This window comes from Schistocerca cancellata, chromosome 11 (assembly GCF_023864275.1).
Source record: "Schistocerca cancellata isolate TAMUIC-IGC-003103 chromosome 11, iqSchCanc2.1, whole genome shotgun sequence".
NCBI lineage: Eukaryota > Metazoa > Arthropoda > Insecta > Orthoptera > Acrididae > Schistocerca > Schistocerca cancellata.
Window position 1 is genome coordinate 38443179 of NC_064636.1, and position 16268 is coordinate 38459446.

A 16268-nucleotide genomic window follows, 5' to 3' on the forward strand; every position below is an offset into this window, starting at 1 on the left:
CTACAACCAATGTTTCACCACCATACAATCCTGTGCTCCAAACGTACATTCTCAGAAATTTCTCCCTCAAATTAAGGACTACGTTCGACACTAGCAGACTTCTCTTGCCCAGGAATGCCCTTTTTGCATGTACTAGTCTGCTTTTTACGTCCTCCTTGCTCCATCTGTCTTTGGCTATTTTACTAACTAGGTAGCAGAATTTCCTAACTTCATCTACTTTGTGACCATCAATCCTGATGTTAAGTTTCTCACTCTTCTCATTTCTGCTACTTCTCATTACTTTCGTCTTTCTTCGATTTACTCTCAATCCATATTCTGTTCTCGTTAGACGGTCCGCTCCATTCAGCAGTACCATAATTCTTCTTCACTTTCACTCAGCGAATCGTATCATCGACATCCTTTCACCTTCATCGTTTTATATGATTCAGACTGACTTTGGGACAGAATGTTCAGTCATGCAGCCCTCATCATATTTCGGATTCCTGGAAATCAAATATCCGTGTGTGAGTCGATAGACGGATTACGCAAGTTGTACTCACGAGGCGCACACGTGGTGTCAGACTGTCACACCTGACGGTAACCAGTACAGATAAGCGGTGAGCAGGCAGGCGACACCTGCTTACCGTCACGCCAGGTGACGTCACGTGGCCGCGGCGTCCTCTGACTTGTGTACATAAGGAGCGGGTGAACGGGCTGCTGCAGCCTACACTGGTAGTCCGCCAGCTGACAGAGCGTTTCCCTGCCTGACGAGTCTCCGCTGCTGACTTTTAAGGTGAGTGGATGCTCTGATACTTCTGTTTAATCTCTCGCGTTTTTTTGGTGGCCTTCGCACGTGCTATATTTGAAACTCACTGGCAGATTAAAACTGTGTGCCAGACCGAGACTCGAACTCGGGACCTTTACCTTTCGCGGGCAAGCGCTCTACCAACTGAGCTACCCAAGCACGACTCACGCCCCGTTCTCACAGCTTTACTTCTGCCACTACCTCGCCTCCTACCTTCCAAACTTTAGAGAAGCTCTCCTGCGAACCTTGCAGAACTAGCGCTCCTGAAAGAATGGGTATTGCGAAGACATGGCTTAACCACAGCCTAGGGGATGTTTCCAGAATGAGATTTTCACTCTGCAGCGGAGTGTGCGCTGATATGAAACTCCCTGGCAGATTAAAACTGTGTGCCGGACCGAGACTCGAACTCGGGACCTTTGCCTTTCGCGGGCAAGCGCTCTACCAACTGAGCTACCCAAGCACGACTCACGCCCCGTTCTCACAGCTTTACTTCTGCCACTACCTCGCCTCCTACCTTCCAAACTTTAGAGAAGCTCTCCTGCGAACCTTGCAGAACTAGCGCTCCTGAAAGAATGGGTATTGCGGAGACATGGCTTAACCACAGCCTACGGGATGTTTCCAGAATGAGATTTTCACTCTGCAGCGGAGTGTGCGCTGATGTGAAACTCCCTGGCAGATTAAAACTGTGTGCCGGACCGAGACTCGAACTCGGGACCTTTGCCTTTCGCGGGCAAGCGCTCTACCAACTGAGCTACCCAAGCACGACTCACGCCCCGTTCTCACAGCTTTACTTCTGCCACTACCTCGCCTCCTACCTTCCAAACTTTAGAGAAGCTCTCCTGCGAACCTTGCAGAACTAGCGCTCCTGAAAGAATGGGTATTGCGGAGACATGGCTTAACCACAGCCTAGGGGATGTTTCCAGAATGAGATTTTCACTCTGCAGCGGAGTGTGCGCTGATATGAAACTCCCTGGCAGATTAAAACTGTGTGCCGGACCGAGACTCGAACTCGGGACCTTTGCCTTTCGCGGGCAAGCGCTCTACCATCTGAGCTACCCGAGCACGACTCACGCCCCGTCCTCACAGCTTTACTTCTGCCACTACCTCGCCTCCTACCTTCCAAACTTTACAGGAACTTTCCTGCGAACCTTGCAGAACTAGCGCTCCTGAAAGAATGGATATTGCGGAGACGTGGCTTAGCCACAGCCTAGGGGATGTTTCCAGAATGAGATTTTCACTCTGCAGCGGAGTGTGCGCTGATATGAAACTCCCTGGCAGATTAAAACTGTGTGCCAGACCGAGACTCGAACTCGGGACCTTTGCCTTTCGCGGGCAAGCGCTCTACCAACTGAGCTACCCAAGCACGAATCACGCCCCGTCCTCACAGCTTAACTTCTGCCACTACCTCGCCTCCTACCTTCCAAACTTTAGAGAAACTCTCCTGCGAAACTTGCAGAACTAGCGCTCCTGAAAGAATGGATATTGCGGAGACGTGGCTTAACCACAGCCTAGGGGATGTTTCCAGAATGAGAGTTTCACTCTGCAGCGGAGTGTGCGCTGATATGAAACTCCCTGGCAGATTAAAACTGTGTGCCGGACCGAGACTCGAACTCGGGACCTTTCCCTTTCGCGGGCAAGCGCTCTACCATCTGAGCTACCCGAGCACGACTCACGCCCCGTCCTCACAGCTTTACTTCTGCCACTACCTCGCCTCCTACCTTCCAAACTTTACAGGAACTTTCCTGCGAACCTTGCAGAACTAGCGCTCCTAAAAGAATGGATATAGCGGAGACATGGCTTAACCACAGCCTAGGGGATGTTTCCAGAATGAGATTTTCACTCTGCAGCGGAGTGTGCGCTGATATGAAACTCCCTGGCAGATTAAAACTGTGTGCCGGACCGAGACTCGAACTCGGGACCTTCGCCTTTCGCGGGCAAGCGCTCTACCAACTGAGCTACCCAAGCACGAATCACGCCCCGTCCTCACAGCTTTACTTCTGCCACTACCTCGCCTCCTACCTTCCAAACTTTACAGAAGCTCTCCTGCGAACCTTGCAGAACTAGCACTCCTGAAAGAAAGGATACTGCGGAGACATGGCTTAGCCACAGCCTGAGGGATGTTTCCAGAATGAGATTTTCACTCTGCAGCGGAGTGTGTGCTGATATGAAACTTCCTGGCAGATTAAAACTGTGTGCCGGACCGAGACTCGAACTCGGGACCTTTGCCTTTCGCGGGCAAGCGCTCTACCAACTGAGCTACCCAAGCACGACTCACGCCCCGTCCTCACAGTTTTAATCTGCCAGGGAGATTCATATCAGCGCACACTCCGCTGCAGAGTGAAAATCTCATTCACGTGCTATATTTCTCTCTCACTCGTTAATTCCTCTCCCAGTTCTGCAGCGAATTAAGTCTGTATGTGGCAGCTCTGTACTTGGCACAGGAACCTTGTGCGATGGCTTCCACCAGACTTCTTCTGTCGTCAGATTCGCAGTCATGGTGTCCAAGTTTTTCTAATGTCTGATGCCTTCCTCACTCATACACATACCACTAACTGCTTCCTGTAGACCATTGGTTTCTACTTCTGAAATCCTCTTGGTACTGTGACCGCTCAGTGTCACTCAATACGATGACGAAGAAACCCCTCGATCGACTTTATCACTCGTTGTGTCACTCGCATTCATACGTGGCAGTGGACGTTTGAAAATTCGTGACGCTAGCTCAATGGGCGTCAGTTGATTTAAATGTTATTCCCGGCCGACTCTTAATTCAATTACTGCCACGGGGGTGAGGAGAAAGAACACATCCTGGTGATACCAGCATTATGCGTATTTACATGTTCGATTAATCTGAATGGTTTGCAATGTTCCAGCGATTCTATTCGAACTCTGTGCTGATGTACCGACAAGGACCATTTTCGCAGCTAAACATGCAAGTACGTAATGGATGTTCAGTTTCTCAATATAGTTCGTCGCACACACACATTATACATCCGCTGTAAGGACCATTTCATGCATTTGCATTTTTGGTGTCCCACAATATTGGTTGGCTAAGTATAATGGCGATACGTTGTATACAACTTGCACAGATATTGTTTATCATGTACTCAAGACTATGTAATGAAGCCAAAATCGTGGATAAAATTGAAATGTAGTTTGTTTATTAACACATTTCTTTTCACTAACTAAATATGAAATATGAATCGGGATTGGGGGTGATGATCCTATTTTTCTTTTCAGTATTAAAATGGTCGATATCGTGTTTTGAATAACGCGTGTCATATAACGTCCAAATATCGACACGACCCAGGCTATCAATTCGGCACTTAAATGTCTATTCTTCGCTCTCGAAATGTTCGATGTGATTGTCTTTCACATGCAGGGTTCAATTTATCGGTGCATGGACTGTTTTTAGTATTTTAGGTCCCCGTTAATTAATATATGGTAGTTAACAAGATTACTATTTTTATGCTGACGCGTTGTTTGTATTAGTTATCCCCGCAACCGTCCAAGGATAAGATTCTCTTAATGTTCCGCGCACACGCGTTTCACAATTTTATAAAATGCGGAATTACGTAAACTATAGCTTTCCGTTGCGTACAACTTTCGTGGCTTCCACAACCATAATAGTTTCCCAAGAGTATTTTTCCCAGCTAACACAAAGTTCGAATTATATTGTCGGAAACATTTTCACTTCACCGGACAATAAACGTCTCTGATCACTTCGTCACACGTAATGTATTTTAAACGTGCTTGAAGAGTCTTTAAATAATCTCCTTAACGAATTTCGCAGTCGCGTACCACTTTTTCATCGACTAGCCCGATCGCGATAACTGAAGGTAGAGAGCTCAATAATGTGTTACATGTTCTTTTATATGTATTAGAAAACAATGTATAATGACTACTGAGGTGGCTGATATGGAGCACCTGGCAGTAGGTGGTAGCACAACGCACGTAATATGATAAACTTACGTTTTTGGGGGTGTCCGGATACTTTTGTTCACATGTTGTATGTGAGGAGCTTACTACCGCGAACATCATTGCCTTTTGCGACCTCGCACTAAAGGGGTTCAGCGTGTGAAAGTTGCTGTGAATACAGAGACAACGTGGAATTTATTTCTTGGACTCTGAATAGTTATTGTTGCAAGGAACTGAATAATTAAGGCTTCAATCTAGGACAGCGGCATATTTTCGGCACTGCACATTGGTCTATGTTTGTCCTGACATGCCTTGTGTCTGGCTTTCAAAAGCTTGGCGTGGGCGAGTAAATGCCATCCAGTTCACAGTTGCCACAGCGAGTGGACAGAACAGCCTGGCTTCTGTTGTGAAGCAGTGCACATCAAATATCGCATCGGCTGTGCCAGGTTGAAATCACGCATGTGGCAAAATAACAATCGCTGGTAATAACCGAGTGAGAAGGAAAGCTCTAAGCCGAAAGACGGCGTGGGCTACGATAAATAACAGTGTGACTGAAGGTTGAAAATACCGCTACAGTTGTAAGGTTATTTTATTTGGAATACGACCTGTTTCGGGCTCTTATACGCCCATCATCAGGTGTTATAACTTCGTGCTGTTACCCCAGAGCGCCGCGGTGGACGAGTACAGAACGCGGGGGTTTACGAGCAAGCGCAAAGCATGTTTTTCCGCTCGTGATCTAAATAAAAGAACCTTACAACACCTGCGGTATTTCCAACCTCTGGTATAGTGCTCAGTTGCAGATGTTCCGCCGGCAGGATTGTATAACAGTGTGACTGTTAGAAACGTACAGATCATCACTGTTAAAGTGATATGACTGAGATAACCTGAAATGCTGACATACGATACGTAAAGTTGATACAGGGAATTGAGAGATAAGATACTGCAATATCAGTTACTTAGATGCCTGCTCTAGAGTGTTTGCAAGAACTTTTTCTTCAGTGGTCAGTTCTAGGATGGGTTGGCAGAAGATCTCGTCGTCATGTCTTTCTTCCTTCTTCTTCACTCCCATGTGTTACGATCGATGTCTTTCAGTTGTCGTGTTCCTCTATTTTTTTCATTGACATATCCATTTATGACTCGGTTTTGGATCTCATCATGTTTCAGTAGGTAACCAACAATCTGATGTTTTGATCTGATGGAACTGCGTTTTTCTGGACATATATGGGTCTCAACTTTATCCTCGATAGAGAAAGAAGCGGAAGCAGTGAAAGATGTAATGGCTAGTAAACACGGGACCCGGTTTTAAGTCCCAAATAGTATTTCATTCCTTCAGTTTCTATCCTTATAGAATCTGACCTTTGCTTTACAGTAGTACTTCTTATACTCTTCTTATCTCCCACTCTTGTAAGGACTTCATAACTTGTTATCTTATGAGGCTATGTGATTGTCAGGATCCACTCGTAACAACAGACCTCAAAAAAATTCAGTCTTCTCCTTTCTTCAGCCCCAAAGTCCAGGCCACACTTTCAGAGAGCTATCGTTTCACGTGAGGCAATACTGACCCTACGACTTATCTTAGAAAATAGATTAAGGGAAGGCAAACCTACGTTTCTAGCATTTGTAGACTTAGAGAAAGCTTTCGACAATGTTGACTGGAATACTCTCTTTCAAATTCTAAAGGTGGCAGGGGTAAAATACAGGGAGCGAAAGGCTATTTACAATTTGTACAGAAACCAGATGGCAGTTATAAGAGTCGAGGGCCATGAAAGGGAAGCAGTGGTTGGAAAGGGAGTGAGACTGGGTTGTAGCCTGTCCCCGATGTTATTCAATCTGTATATTGAGCAAGAAAAATTCGGAGTTGGTATTAAAATCCATGGAGAAGAAATAAAAACGTTGAGGTTCGCAGATGACATTGTAGTTCTGTCATAGACAGCAAAGGACTTGGAAGAGCAGTTGAACGGAATGGACAGTGTCTTGAAAGAAGGATGGAAGATGAACAACAAAAACAAAGCGATGGTAATGGAATGTAGACGAATTAGATCAGGTGATGAGACACTTAAAGTGGTAAAGGAGTTTTGCAATTTGGGGAGCAAAATAACTGATGATGGTCGAAGTAGAGAGGATATTAAATGTAGACTGGCAATGGCAAGGAAAGCGTTTCTGAAGAAGAGAAATTTGTTAACATCGAGTATAGATTTAAGTGTCAGGAAGTCGTTTCTTAAAGTATTTGTGTGGAGTGTAGCCATGTATGGAAGTGAAACATGGATGATAAATAGTTTAGACAAGAAGAGAATAGAAGCTTTTGAAATGTGGTGCTACAGAAGAATACTGAAGATTAGATGGGTAGATCACATGACTAATGAGGAGGTATTGAACAGAATTAGGGGGAAGAGGAGTTTGTGGCACAATTTGACAAGAAGAAGGGACCGGTTGGTAGGACATGTTCTGAGGCATCAAGGGATCACAAATTTAGCATTGGAGGGCAGCGTGGAGGGCAAAATCGTAGAGGGAGACCAAGAGATGAATACACTAAGCAGATTCAGAAGGATGTAGGTTGCAGTAAGTACTGGGAGATGAAGAAGCTTGCACAGGATAGATTAGCATGGAGAGCTGCATGAAACCAGTCTCAGGACTGAAAACAACAACAACAACTAGTCGTTTGAGGCTGTTACTTTAAGACGTTAATATCTTCTTTTTTTATTGAAACAACTGCTTCCTTGAGCAATTCAGCTGCTTGTCTTAGATACGTAAATAAGTAAATGAGTCACCTTTCTCCACTAGATTGTCACATACATGTAAGCAATATTCTTTTGTCCTCCTTCGTCACAAACTGTGCTCTGTCATTCAGACTTATTTTTTTGCAGATAACCTTATTCCTTTTGTTTAACATGAATTCAAGATCTTGTTCAGCTTCACTTAAAACACTTGTGACATCATCAGAAACCCATCCGTAAGAGAGGTAGGCAACAGAGGGTATTTGTCACCCTTCCCCCTATCAGAAATCTGAAATAGAGAGATTTAATTTCTATATTGTGAGCATTACCATCAGTTCATTAAGATATATTAAGTTTTCATGTCACCTATGAAATTTAGTTTTTGTAGAGTGACAAACTCATCATATCAAAAATGGAAATTTTACACTCTTACCCCACCCTTGATTAATCTCTGTGGACATCTGTGTATCAACATATCTCTCCTATCTATGCAGCGTACATCTGCCTATGTAGAGTGCAAACCAATAACGTCTGTCTAGTTTTTATAAAGTTTTGTTGGTGTCTGTGCTTCATTTCTACTTTCTTCACAGTACACTACCTCAAGCTAAACTGTTCTGCAAAACTTAAGGGTGAGGTGGATAAAGTCATATAACAAATTAATACTCCATCGAAATGAATGAAAGTGCAGAGGCATGTTGCCAGAGGTCCCATGATATTGCATAGAAAGCTGGACATTAACACAGAGTGAGGCCACTGTGACACCAGCAGCCCAAATGGGGATGTTGAAGGAACAGGAATATACAATGTGTGCCAATTATCTGTTGGTTACGGTGCACTGTGGTGGTGGTGGTCATGTTCTTCGTTACAGAATTGACTGGAGGCAATATTTGGATTACTTGACACAGGGAAGCGTTGTCAGAGATGGACCAGAGGGAATGTCTGATTTACTTCACTCAGGGAAGGATCGTTGGGTAACTAGAAAAAGGATAAAGTGTGACGAGTGTAGCTCAAGAATTTGGTACTGTGCACAGCATTGTTTCAAGTGCATAGAGAGCATTCCAAACCACAGGCATTGCTGTCCGAGAGAGACGAGGTGGCCAACCGTGGTCAGCTACCACTTCACATTGTGCAACATGCAAGAAGAGGCTCAAGGCTAACCGTGACTGCTGTTGCAAACACACTTAAAAGCACTGCAAGGCACACAATCCCGCACTCCACAGTAGCACAGCAAGTGCATGGGTTGGTCTCCTTGACTGACAACCAGTGCATTCTGTTCCGTTGGTACCATTACATCGGCCACACCGTTTCTGGTGGTGCCAAGAGCATAAGTACTGGACCCATGAGGAGAGTAGGCACGCGCTCTTCTATGATGAGAGTAGATTTAGTCTGCATAGTGACACTTACATGGCGAGAAGTGTGAACATCTAATGCACCCAGGAACATGGTCATGTTCATGGTTCAGGCATTTTGGTGTGGAGAGGGATAACGTTGCTTGTATGTACTGACCAGCGTATCTTTGAACAGGGTACACTGATTGATCAATGTTATTGTGTCATTGTTCTCCTTCTCCACGTGTGTCTTTCCAGAGGTGCATTCGGTCCTGCCTTTATTTTATGGATGACAATACACAACTGCATCGAACAGTGTAGCTGGAGAAGCTCTCGGAACGAGAGGATATTCAGCAGATGGTCATGTCTGTCCTTTCCCCCAACTTAAATTGCATTGAATACATGTGTGAGGCATTGGAAAGACATATTGTAGTGCAACATGCACAAATGGCCAGCCAGCAGTTGCCAGCCACGCTGGTAGAGGAGTGGAATGTCGTACCACAAGCAATCCTCCCAGATTATATCAATATGTGGTGTCTGTTCCTTCAGACATGTCCGAAAAATCAGAAGCCACACATCCATATAGTTAATTAACCTTCATCGGCAGTGTATTCACCACATTCAGTGCTGATGCACAGTTACATCCAACCTCCTGTGAGAATCTCAAAGTAATGATCATGGAGGATGCGCACAAACACGGCAGATAGGTCGGCCAAGAAGCGTGACGAGACAGCCTGCACAACTGCGATAAACACTGTGTCTGGATGGCACAGTGGTTAAATCAACTGCCTAGTAAGCAGGAGGTCCCGGGTTCGAATCCCAGTCTGGCACACATTTTCACTCGTTGCCACTGATGTTGCACAAAGTCTTGAGGCAGCTGATATCAATAGTCATTTTCATTTCCTCCCTCCCCCTTTCTCCTTTAATTTACATAGCCCCTCCCCAATCTAGTGGCCAGTATGGGAATCCGTTGCAGAGCTTATGCTGCCATCTGTGGTGATCACACACCCTATTAAGAACGAAGTCCTCCTTTTTGTAATATCCAAGGCACTGGCATTGTTCCTGGTACCTTCAACGTAACTGTTATCTGTGAATAATAGAAGGACTTTTTTGTATCACTGGGCATTTCTTTGTTACCTTCTCTACTATACTGTTGCAGTTGTTTGTCTACACAGTACCTGTTTCTTCAAGCTGTGCTACTTGGCAGCAACACACAATGTGAAAGTTAATTCGTCCTTAAGTAGATTTTGCCATTGTATTTCATCAAATGCTTTCTGCATATCTACAGTAGTTGTGTACATTTTTAAATTAATTTCCATACATTCCTCTATAATGTGCAGAATGTCGGAAGTAGTGCTGGAGGGAACTGATGTCATGAATCCTGCAGGGCTCTCCATAAATCTGTAGGAGTATGAGGGGTGGAGACCTCTTCTGAACAACACGAGGTATCCCAGGTATACACAATAATGTTCATGTATGGAGAGTCTGGTGGCCAGCCGCAGTGTTTAAGCTCACAAGAGAGCTCCTGGAGCCACTCTGTAGCAATTCTGGACGTGTGGGGTGTCGCCTTGTCCTGTTGGAATTGCCCAAGTCTGTTGTAATGCACAACTGACATGAATGCATGCAGGTGTTGAGACAGGATGCTTACGTACATGTCACCCATCAGAGTCTTATCTAGATGTATCAGGTTCCATATCATTCCAACTGCACATGCCCAGTACCATTACAGAGACTCCACCAGCTTGAACAATGCCCTGCTGACATGCAGGGTCCATGGATTCGTGACGTTGCCTCCATACCTGTACACGTCCATCCTCTCCATACAATCTGAAACGAGACTCGTCCAGCCAGGCAACATGTTTCCGATCATCAACAGTCCAGTGTTGGTGTTGACAGACCCAGACGAGGTGTAAAGGGGTTGTGAAGTCCATCAACGGTACACAGGGAGGACTTCGGCCACGAAAGCCCATATCGATGATCGATAATATTTCATTTGGACCCAATATTTTTTGACAGCCTAGCACTGAAATCTGCAGCAGTTTGTGGAGGGGTCGCAGTTCCATCACATCAAACGATTCTCTTCAGTCATCACTGGTCCCATTCATGCAGGATGTTTTTCGGGCTGCAGCGATGTCGGTGATTTGATGTTTCACTGAATTCCTGATGTTCACGGTAAACTCGTGAAATGTTCGAACAAGAAAATCCCACTTCATTGCTACCTTGGAGATGCTGTGTCCCACCGCTCGTACACCAACTGTAACAACACATTCAAACTCCCTTCAATCTCCATAATCTGTCATTGTAGCTGCAGTAGCCGATCTAACAACTGCACCAGACACTTGTTATCTTATATAGGCGGCCAGCCGTGGTGGCCGAGCGGTTCTAGGCGCTAGAGTCTGGAACCACGCGGCCGCTACGGTCGCAGGTTCGAATCCTGCCTTGGGCATGGATGTGTGTGATGTCCTTAGGTTAGTTAAAGTTCTAGGGGACTGATGACCTCAGAAGTTAAGTCCCATAGTGCTCAGAGCCATTTGAACCATTTTTATATAGGCGTAGCGGACCACAGTGCTGTATTCTGTCTGTTTACATATGTCTATACTTGAATACGCATGCCTGTACCAGTTTCTTCCGCATCTAGCTCAAGTAGCGAATGTTTAGTTGTAATCACCCTGTACTACAGTATTATAGTACTCTCTGGTCTTATCAGTATTATGGTGGATCTCTGTTTCTAATGGCTTCCTGATGAAGTAACAGTGCAGCCCAGAAAGAAATTAGGGAAGTGAGATCTCCATCCCTCCTGGCGATCTTTGAACAAACGAGAAGAAACAAATAGGACATCATTTAAATGGTCTTATTAAGGATTTCCACAAGGGTATCCTGGTGTTGCAATTGATATTTGAGGGATAGTTTTTACTAACTGCAGCTCGACACAGGTCTGAGTGTGGATCATACAGTATTGTGGTGGTGTGTAAGGTCAAGGGACTGCTCAGTGACGCCGTGTTTCAGAATCACCCAGAATCATCATGGAAGCAGTTAAGGACGTTCAGGAGACCACAGCTGCGGACTTGGGTTCCCTGTTGGACGATGGGGACGACGCCACGGTGAAATTGGTGGCTGGCGACACACGGTTACTGGCACACAGGGCTGTCCTGGTAGCCAGGAGCCCCGTGTTCGCTGCCATGTTCAGCCACGATACGGTGGAGGCCAGCAGCGGCAAAATCACCATCCCTGACGTGGAGGGCCCGGTGCTGCGGCAGCTGCTGTCGTACCTCTACACCCTACAGCCCCCTAAGCTACCTGGCATGGCCCCCCAGCTGCTCGCTGCCGCCGACAAATACGGAGTGACGGGTCTGAAAGCAACTTGCGAGCAGCAGGTGGCTGCAGGGCTGGGGGTGGAGACGGCAGTGGCCGCAGCTGTGCTCGCGATTAGACACGCCTGCCCCGGCCTCAGGCAGGCTGCCGTTTCCTTCGTAAAGGCCCACACGCAGCAGGTGATGGCGACGCAGGGATGGGCGGACGCTGTGGTCAACCACCCACACGATTTCGTGGAGTTCACTAGACTAATTGCTGAACCATCTGTAGAACGTAGGTAAGTGCAGATAAGATGTTTAAATATTCTCACAGATCTGTATATTTATCTGCGTCCAAAGCTAGTTTTTGTTAACTGTGATGTTTCTAACAGGGTTTCCTAAGTTGCTCTTGTGCTATGAGGCGAATCTTCTTTGACAAATAAAGAAGCTGCTTGTGGATTGCTCACACACACATCATAAAAGTTTTGCTTCACCTCATTTCCGAGAGATCCGGAACCTGTACAGAAAATTGGAATAGAGATCAACATAAAAATCATTTCCGCACTGTTTATAGCTCATGAAAACCATACATTGCAAGTTGTATCATCATACAGCGAGAACTTCATAGGTGGTGGTCCAGACTGCTGTTCACACCAGTACCTCAAGTATACAGCAGCACTACTCTTGCAGTGATGCATGCCTGTATTCGTTGCGGCATACTGTCCTAAAGTTATCAAGGCACTGTTGGTCCAGATTGTCTCACTCCTCAATGGCGATTCAGCGTAGATGCCTCAGAGTGGATGGTGGGTCACGTCGTCCATAAACAGACCTTTGCAATCCATCCCAGGCTTGTTTGATAGGGTTCATGTCTGGAGAACATGCTGGCCACTCTAGTCGAGTGATGTCGTTATCCTGAAGGAAGTCATTTACAAGACATGCACGATGAGGGCGCGAAGTGTCGTCCACGAAGACGAATGCCCCGCCAATATTCTGCCGATATGGTTGCACTATCGGTCAGAGGATGGCATTCACGTATCGTACATCAAATGTATCTGTTCCTAATTGTAAAAACAGACGCACTTGGTATATGTCGATTACACTGCCATCTGCTACAACTGGGAAACCATGGTTTGAGTAAACCTTACATAATTTTTTGGTGTGGTATCCAAAGTCAGTAACAATTGGGACTTCCCTATGAAAATCTAAAGTTAGCCCCACTCAAGCAGGTGGGGTGGTTAGGAGGCATCCCACTGCAACACATAGAGAGATTAACTTTTCACCCAAAACTTTATTTTATTGTATGATGCATGTTGCGAGATATTTAGTTATCTCAAGTTTTAAAAAAACGCCACATATACAGGGTGTCTGGAAATTCCTGTTACAATATGTTAGGACCTTTAGAGGGGAGTTAGTGCTTAATAATTTGAATACGAGCCAATGTTCAGAGACCTCATCCAACGATGCTACATAGCGTCAAAATTATAGGCGCCAGTGCCTTCAAATGTATGTATGTAGATGGGTAAATGTATCAAGTTGAGATAGGGGTCCCATAACCAGAAACGAACTAACCGATAGTGGAGCACATGTACTGGTACTGAAGTTAGGAAGATTGTAGAGTAGGGAGCTTTGAGAGATGGTTGTATGGACCAAAGAACGAAAAAATGTGTAGTGAACATGGCTTATAAAATGCAAACCTTAAGAGCTACAAGCACTGTTTCAATAGAAGCTCATAGCTCCTCCAGCATGTAACTTTGAGCTCATTATTACTGGACACTTTTTTCCTTGTTCTGATCCAGACTACTGCCCCTGAAAGTTGCCTACCCTACAATCTTAGCAGCAACAGTACCAGTATGTGTATTCCAGTGTCAGAGGTATCAGCACAGTTTTCCCTTATAACTGTCGACTGTTTCGTTTCTGGTACAGGTACCCTCACCCAAATTGATACATCTATCCTTTTCCATCATCCTATAAACTATGTAACATCATCACGCTATCACCGTGTATACACATATATTTACAGAGGCCAGTGGCTATAACTTTGACTCTCTTTAGCCTCATTGTATGACATTTCTGAACACGGATTCTTATTGAAAATATCATATACTCACTCCCCTCCACATGTCCTAGAAGCTTGTAACTGGAATCTCCGAACACCTTGTATATATATGTCATCTGGCACATCGATATCACAATCGGTTACTGCAATAAAAGACCACTGCTTTTGTGAGGTATGATGCGGCAGAGTGCTTGAAACAATACTTTCTGTTTTCCAGTTCTACCTATCCATCGTTATTTGCTTCATTTTAAAGCTCTATGATTACACCAGATCACTCACACAAATCTTTTTCAGTCGCAAGTATATTACAAACGAACCTTGGTTAAGTAGTGCTTGAAGCACAGCCCCCTTATGAAATCGCCCGTGTCATAATTCTGGATTGGACACTAAGAGAATACAAGCCAGTCCTGTGCTATATAACATTTTACATCAATTCACTATACAGGGAATAATATTCAGCTTCCAGACAATATTCCAGATGGTTCAATGCAGAAACAGGAATAAGTCAGCAGTTCATTTGAAACTTTGTACTTGTTTTAAATTTAAAGCCCATGGTCATATAAACAGCTGCAATTCAATACAAATAATATATCTTTTATATGTATTGCCTCTAGCTGAAATAAACAGAATCTACTTTTACTAATATTGTACTTCACATTGAAGTAAGAACAGAAATCAGTCAACAGTTCATTTGAACCTTGTTCTTGGTTTTAAATTACAGGTACTATAACTTTTATACATATTAGCTTTAGCTAAAATAAACAGAATCTACCCTTACTAATATTCAAAATGTTCATGTGGGAACAGAAATAAGTCAGTAGTTCATTTGAAATTTTGTTATTCTTTTAAATTTAAGTAAAAATTTCATGGTTATACAAACAGCTGCATCTCATTGCAATAACTATGGATTATTTTATTCCTGGGCATTCATGTTAATGCCAATCTTGATTAAAGTATTTGCTCACGAACTGACTGTATTATATGTTAATATACGAACAGAAATAAGATGTCAGATCACTTGAAGTTTCTTCTTGTAGTAATCCATTTATTTATTTATTTATTTTGATCCCACATGTTAACGCCAGTCTGATTAAAGTATTTGTCCATATATCGACTTTAATACAAGCAAACAATAATAAATAACATCTGTGAGCAAAATATGCCTATCTCTGTAACATGCAACAGTTGTATAGCACATGCTGGATGCTGGCAAAGTTTCGCTATCACAGTGTAAATGTATACAGATTGTGTAGAAATGTGTAGAGTGATGTACCAACTGGCCATCAAAATGGAAGCAGAGAGAGGGATGCTAACAGAAAAAAGCTGCCCATACTGTCACAGTAAGAATAAAACTAAAATTTTCCATCCATATCGAGCTGACTAACCACTCCATGATCTGACTGATGCTTACAAAGTGTGGGTGCTCATTTTCAAATACCTGGCTATGTATTTACTGGCTATAATTTGTATCTAAAATAGTACTTTCAGTAGCAGTTAAATTTCCTCATGTGGTAGCTCCTTTCTATCATGAAGTCCTAGTTTTGAGTTCCCTACACTGTTTGCTCTTGAATGTCCTTCTGTGTTCAATTCAAGACATGCTGTCCTCCTGTTTATCCCCTATACATCCCAAAGTCGAGTCCTTCATGCACAAATTACAAACGCTTTGAATATCGTCTCATGATCATAGTATCAGGTCAAGTGAATATACATTATATTCCAGCCAGTTTACTTCATTCCTGAGCCCTCTGCAATTGTTGCTGTTTTGATGTACTTGAGCTGCTCCATCCAATAATTCTCTAGTTAAGTTTAGCATAACAGTCAGCTAGTAGGTATATTCTGTTTGCACTGGATTTTCAACTAACTCTTTGGTACGGTGCTGCTAAGGAGAACTTGAGAGAAGCAACTGAATTTGGTTAGGTCACTGGTAAGTTGTTCATAATGACTGAGAACTACTGGCATTGTGAGTGTGTGTTTTACTTGCTGTATATACTATGTGATCAAAAGTATCCGGACACCCCCAAAAACATTGGCTTTCCGTATTAGGTGCATTGTGCTGCCACCCACTGCCAGGTACTCCATATCAGCGGCCTCAACAGTCATTAGACATCATGAGAGAGCAGAATGTGGCACTCCGCAGAACTCAGAGATTTCGTACGTGATCAGTGATTATGTGTCACTTGT

The 16268-nt window shown here is 44.1% G+C and overlaps 1 protein-coding gene and 3 non-coding genes across 4 annotated transcripts in view; 1 reads left to right on the forward strand and 3 right to left on the reverse strand.

Annotated features, from left to right (window-relative positions):
- Nucleotides 1–709: 709 nt before the first annotated feature.
- The window catches only part of LOC126108487 (ankyrin repeat domain-containing protein 17-like), a 30618-nt gene continuing 15059 nt past the window's right edge, over nucleotides 710–16268 (forward strand). Inside the window, exons 1-2 of the mRNA XM_049913747.1 lie at nucleotides 710–772; nucleotides 11748–12330. Coding sequence (XP_049769704.1) covers nucleotides 11765–12330 — 566 coding nt within the window. The 5' untranslated portion in view covers nucleotides 710–772; nucleotides 11748–11764. The remainder of the gene's footprint in view (nucleotides 773–11747; nucleotides 12331–16268) is intronic.
- Trnas-cga (transfer RNA serine (anticodon CGA)) lies at nucleotides 1171–1245 on the reverse strand. Its single transcript has one exon. It is a non-coding gene; the product is annotated as a tRNA-Ser (tRNA).
- On the reverse strand, nucleotides 1472–1546 carry Trnas-cga (transfer RNA serine (anticodon CGA)). The gene has a single exon. It is a non-coding gene; the product is annotated as a tRNA-Ser (tRNA).
- Nucleotides 2977–3051, reverse strand: Trnas-cga (transfer RNA serine (anticodon CGA)). Its single transcript has one exon. It is a non-coding gene; the product is annotated as a tRNA-Ser (tRNA).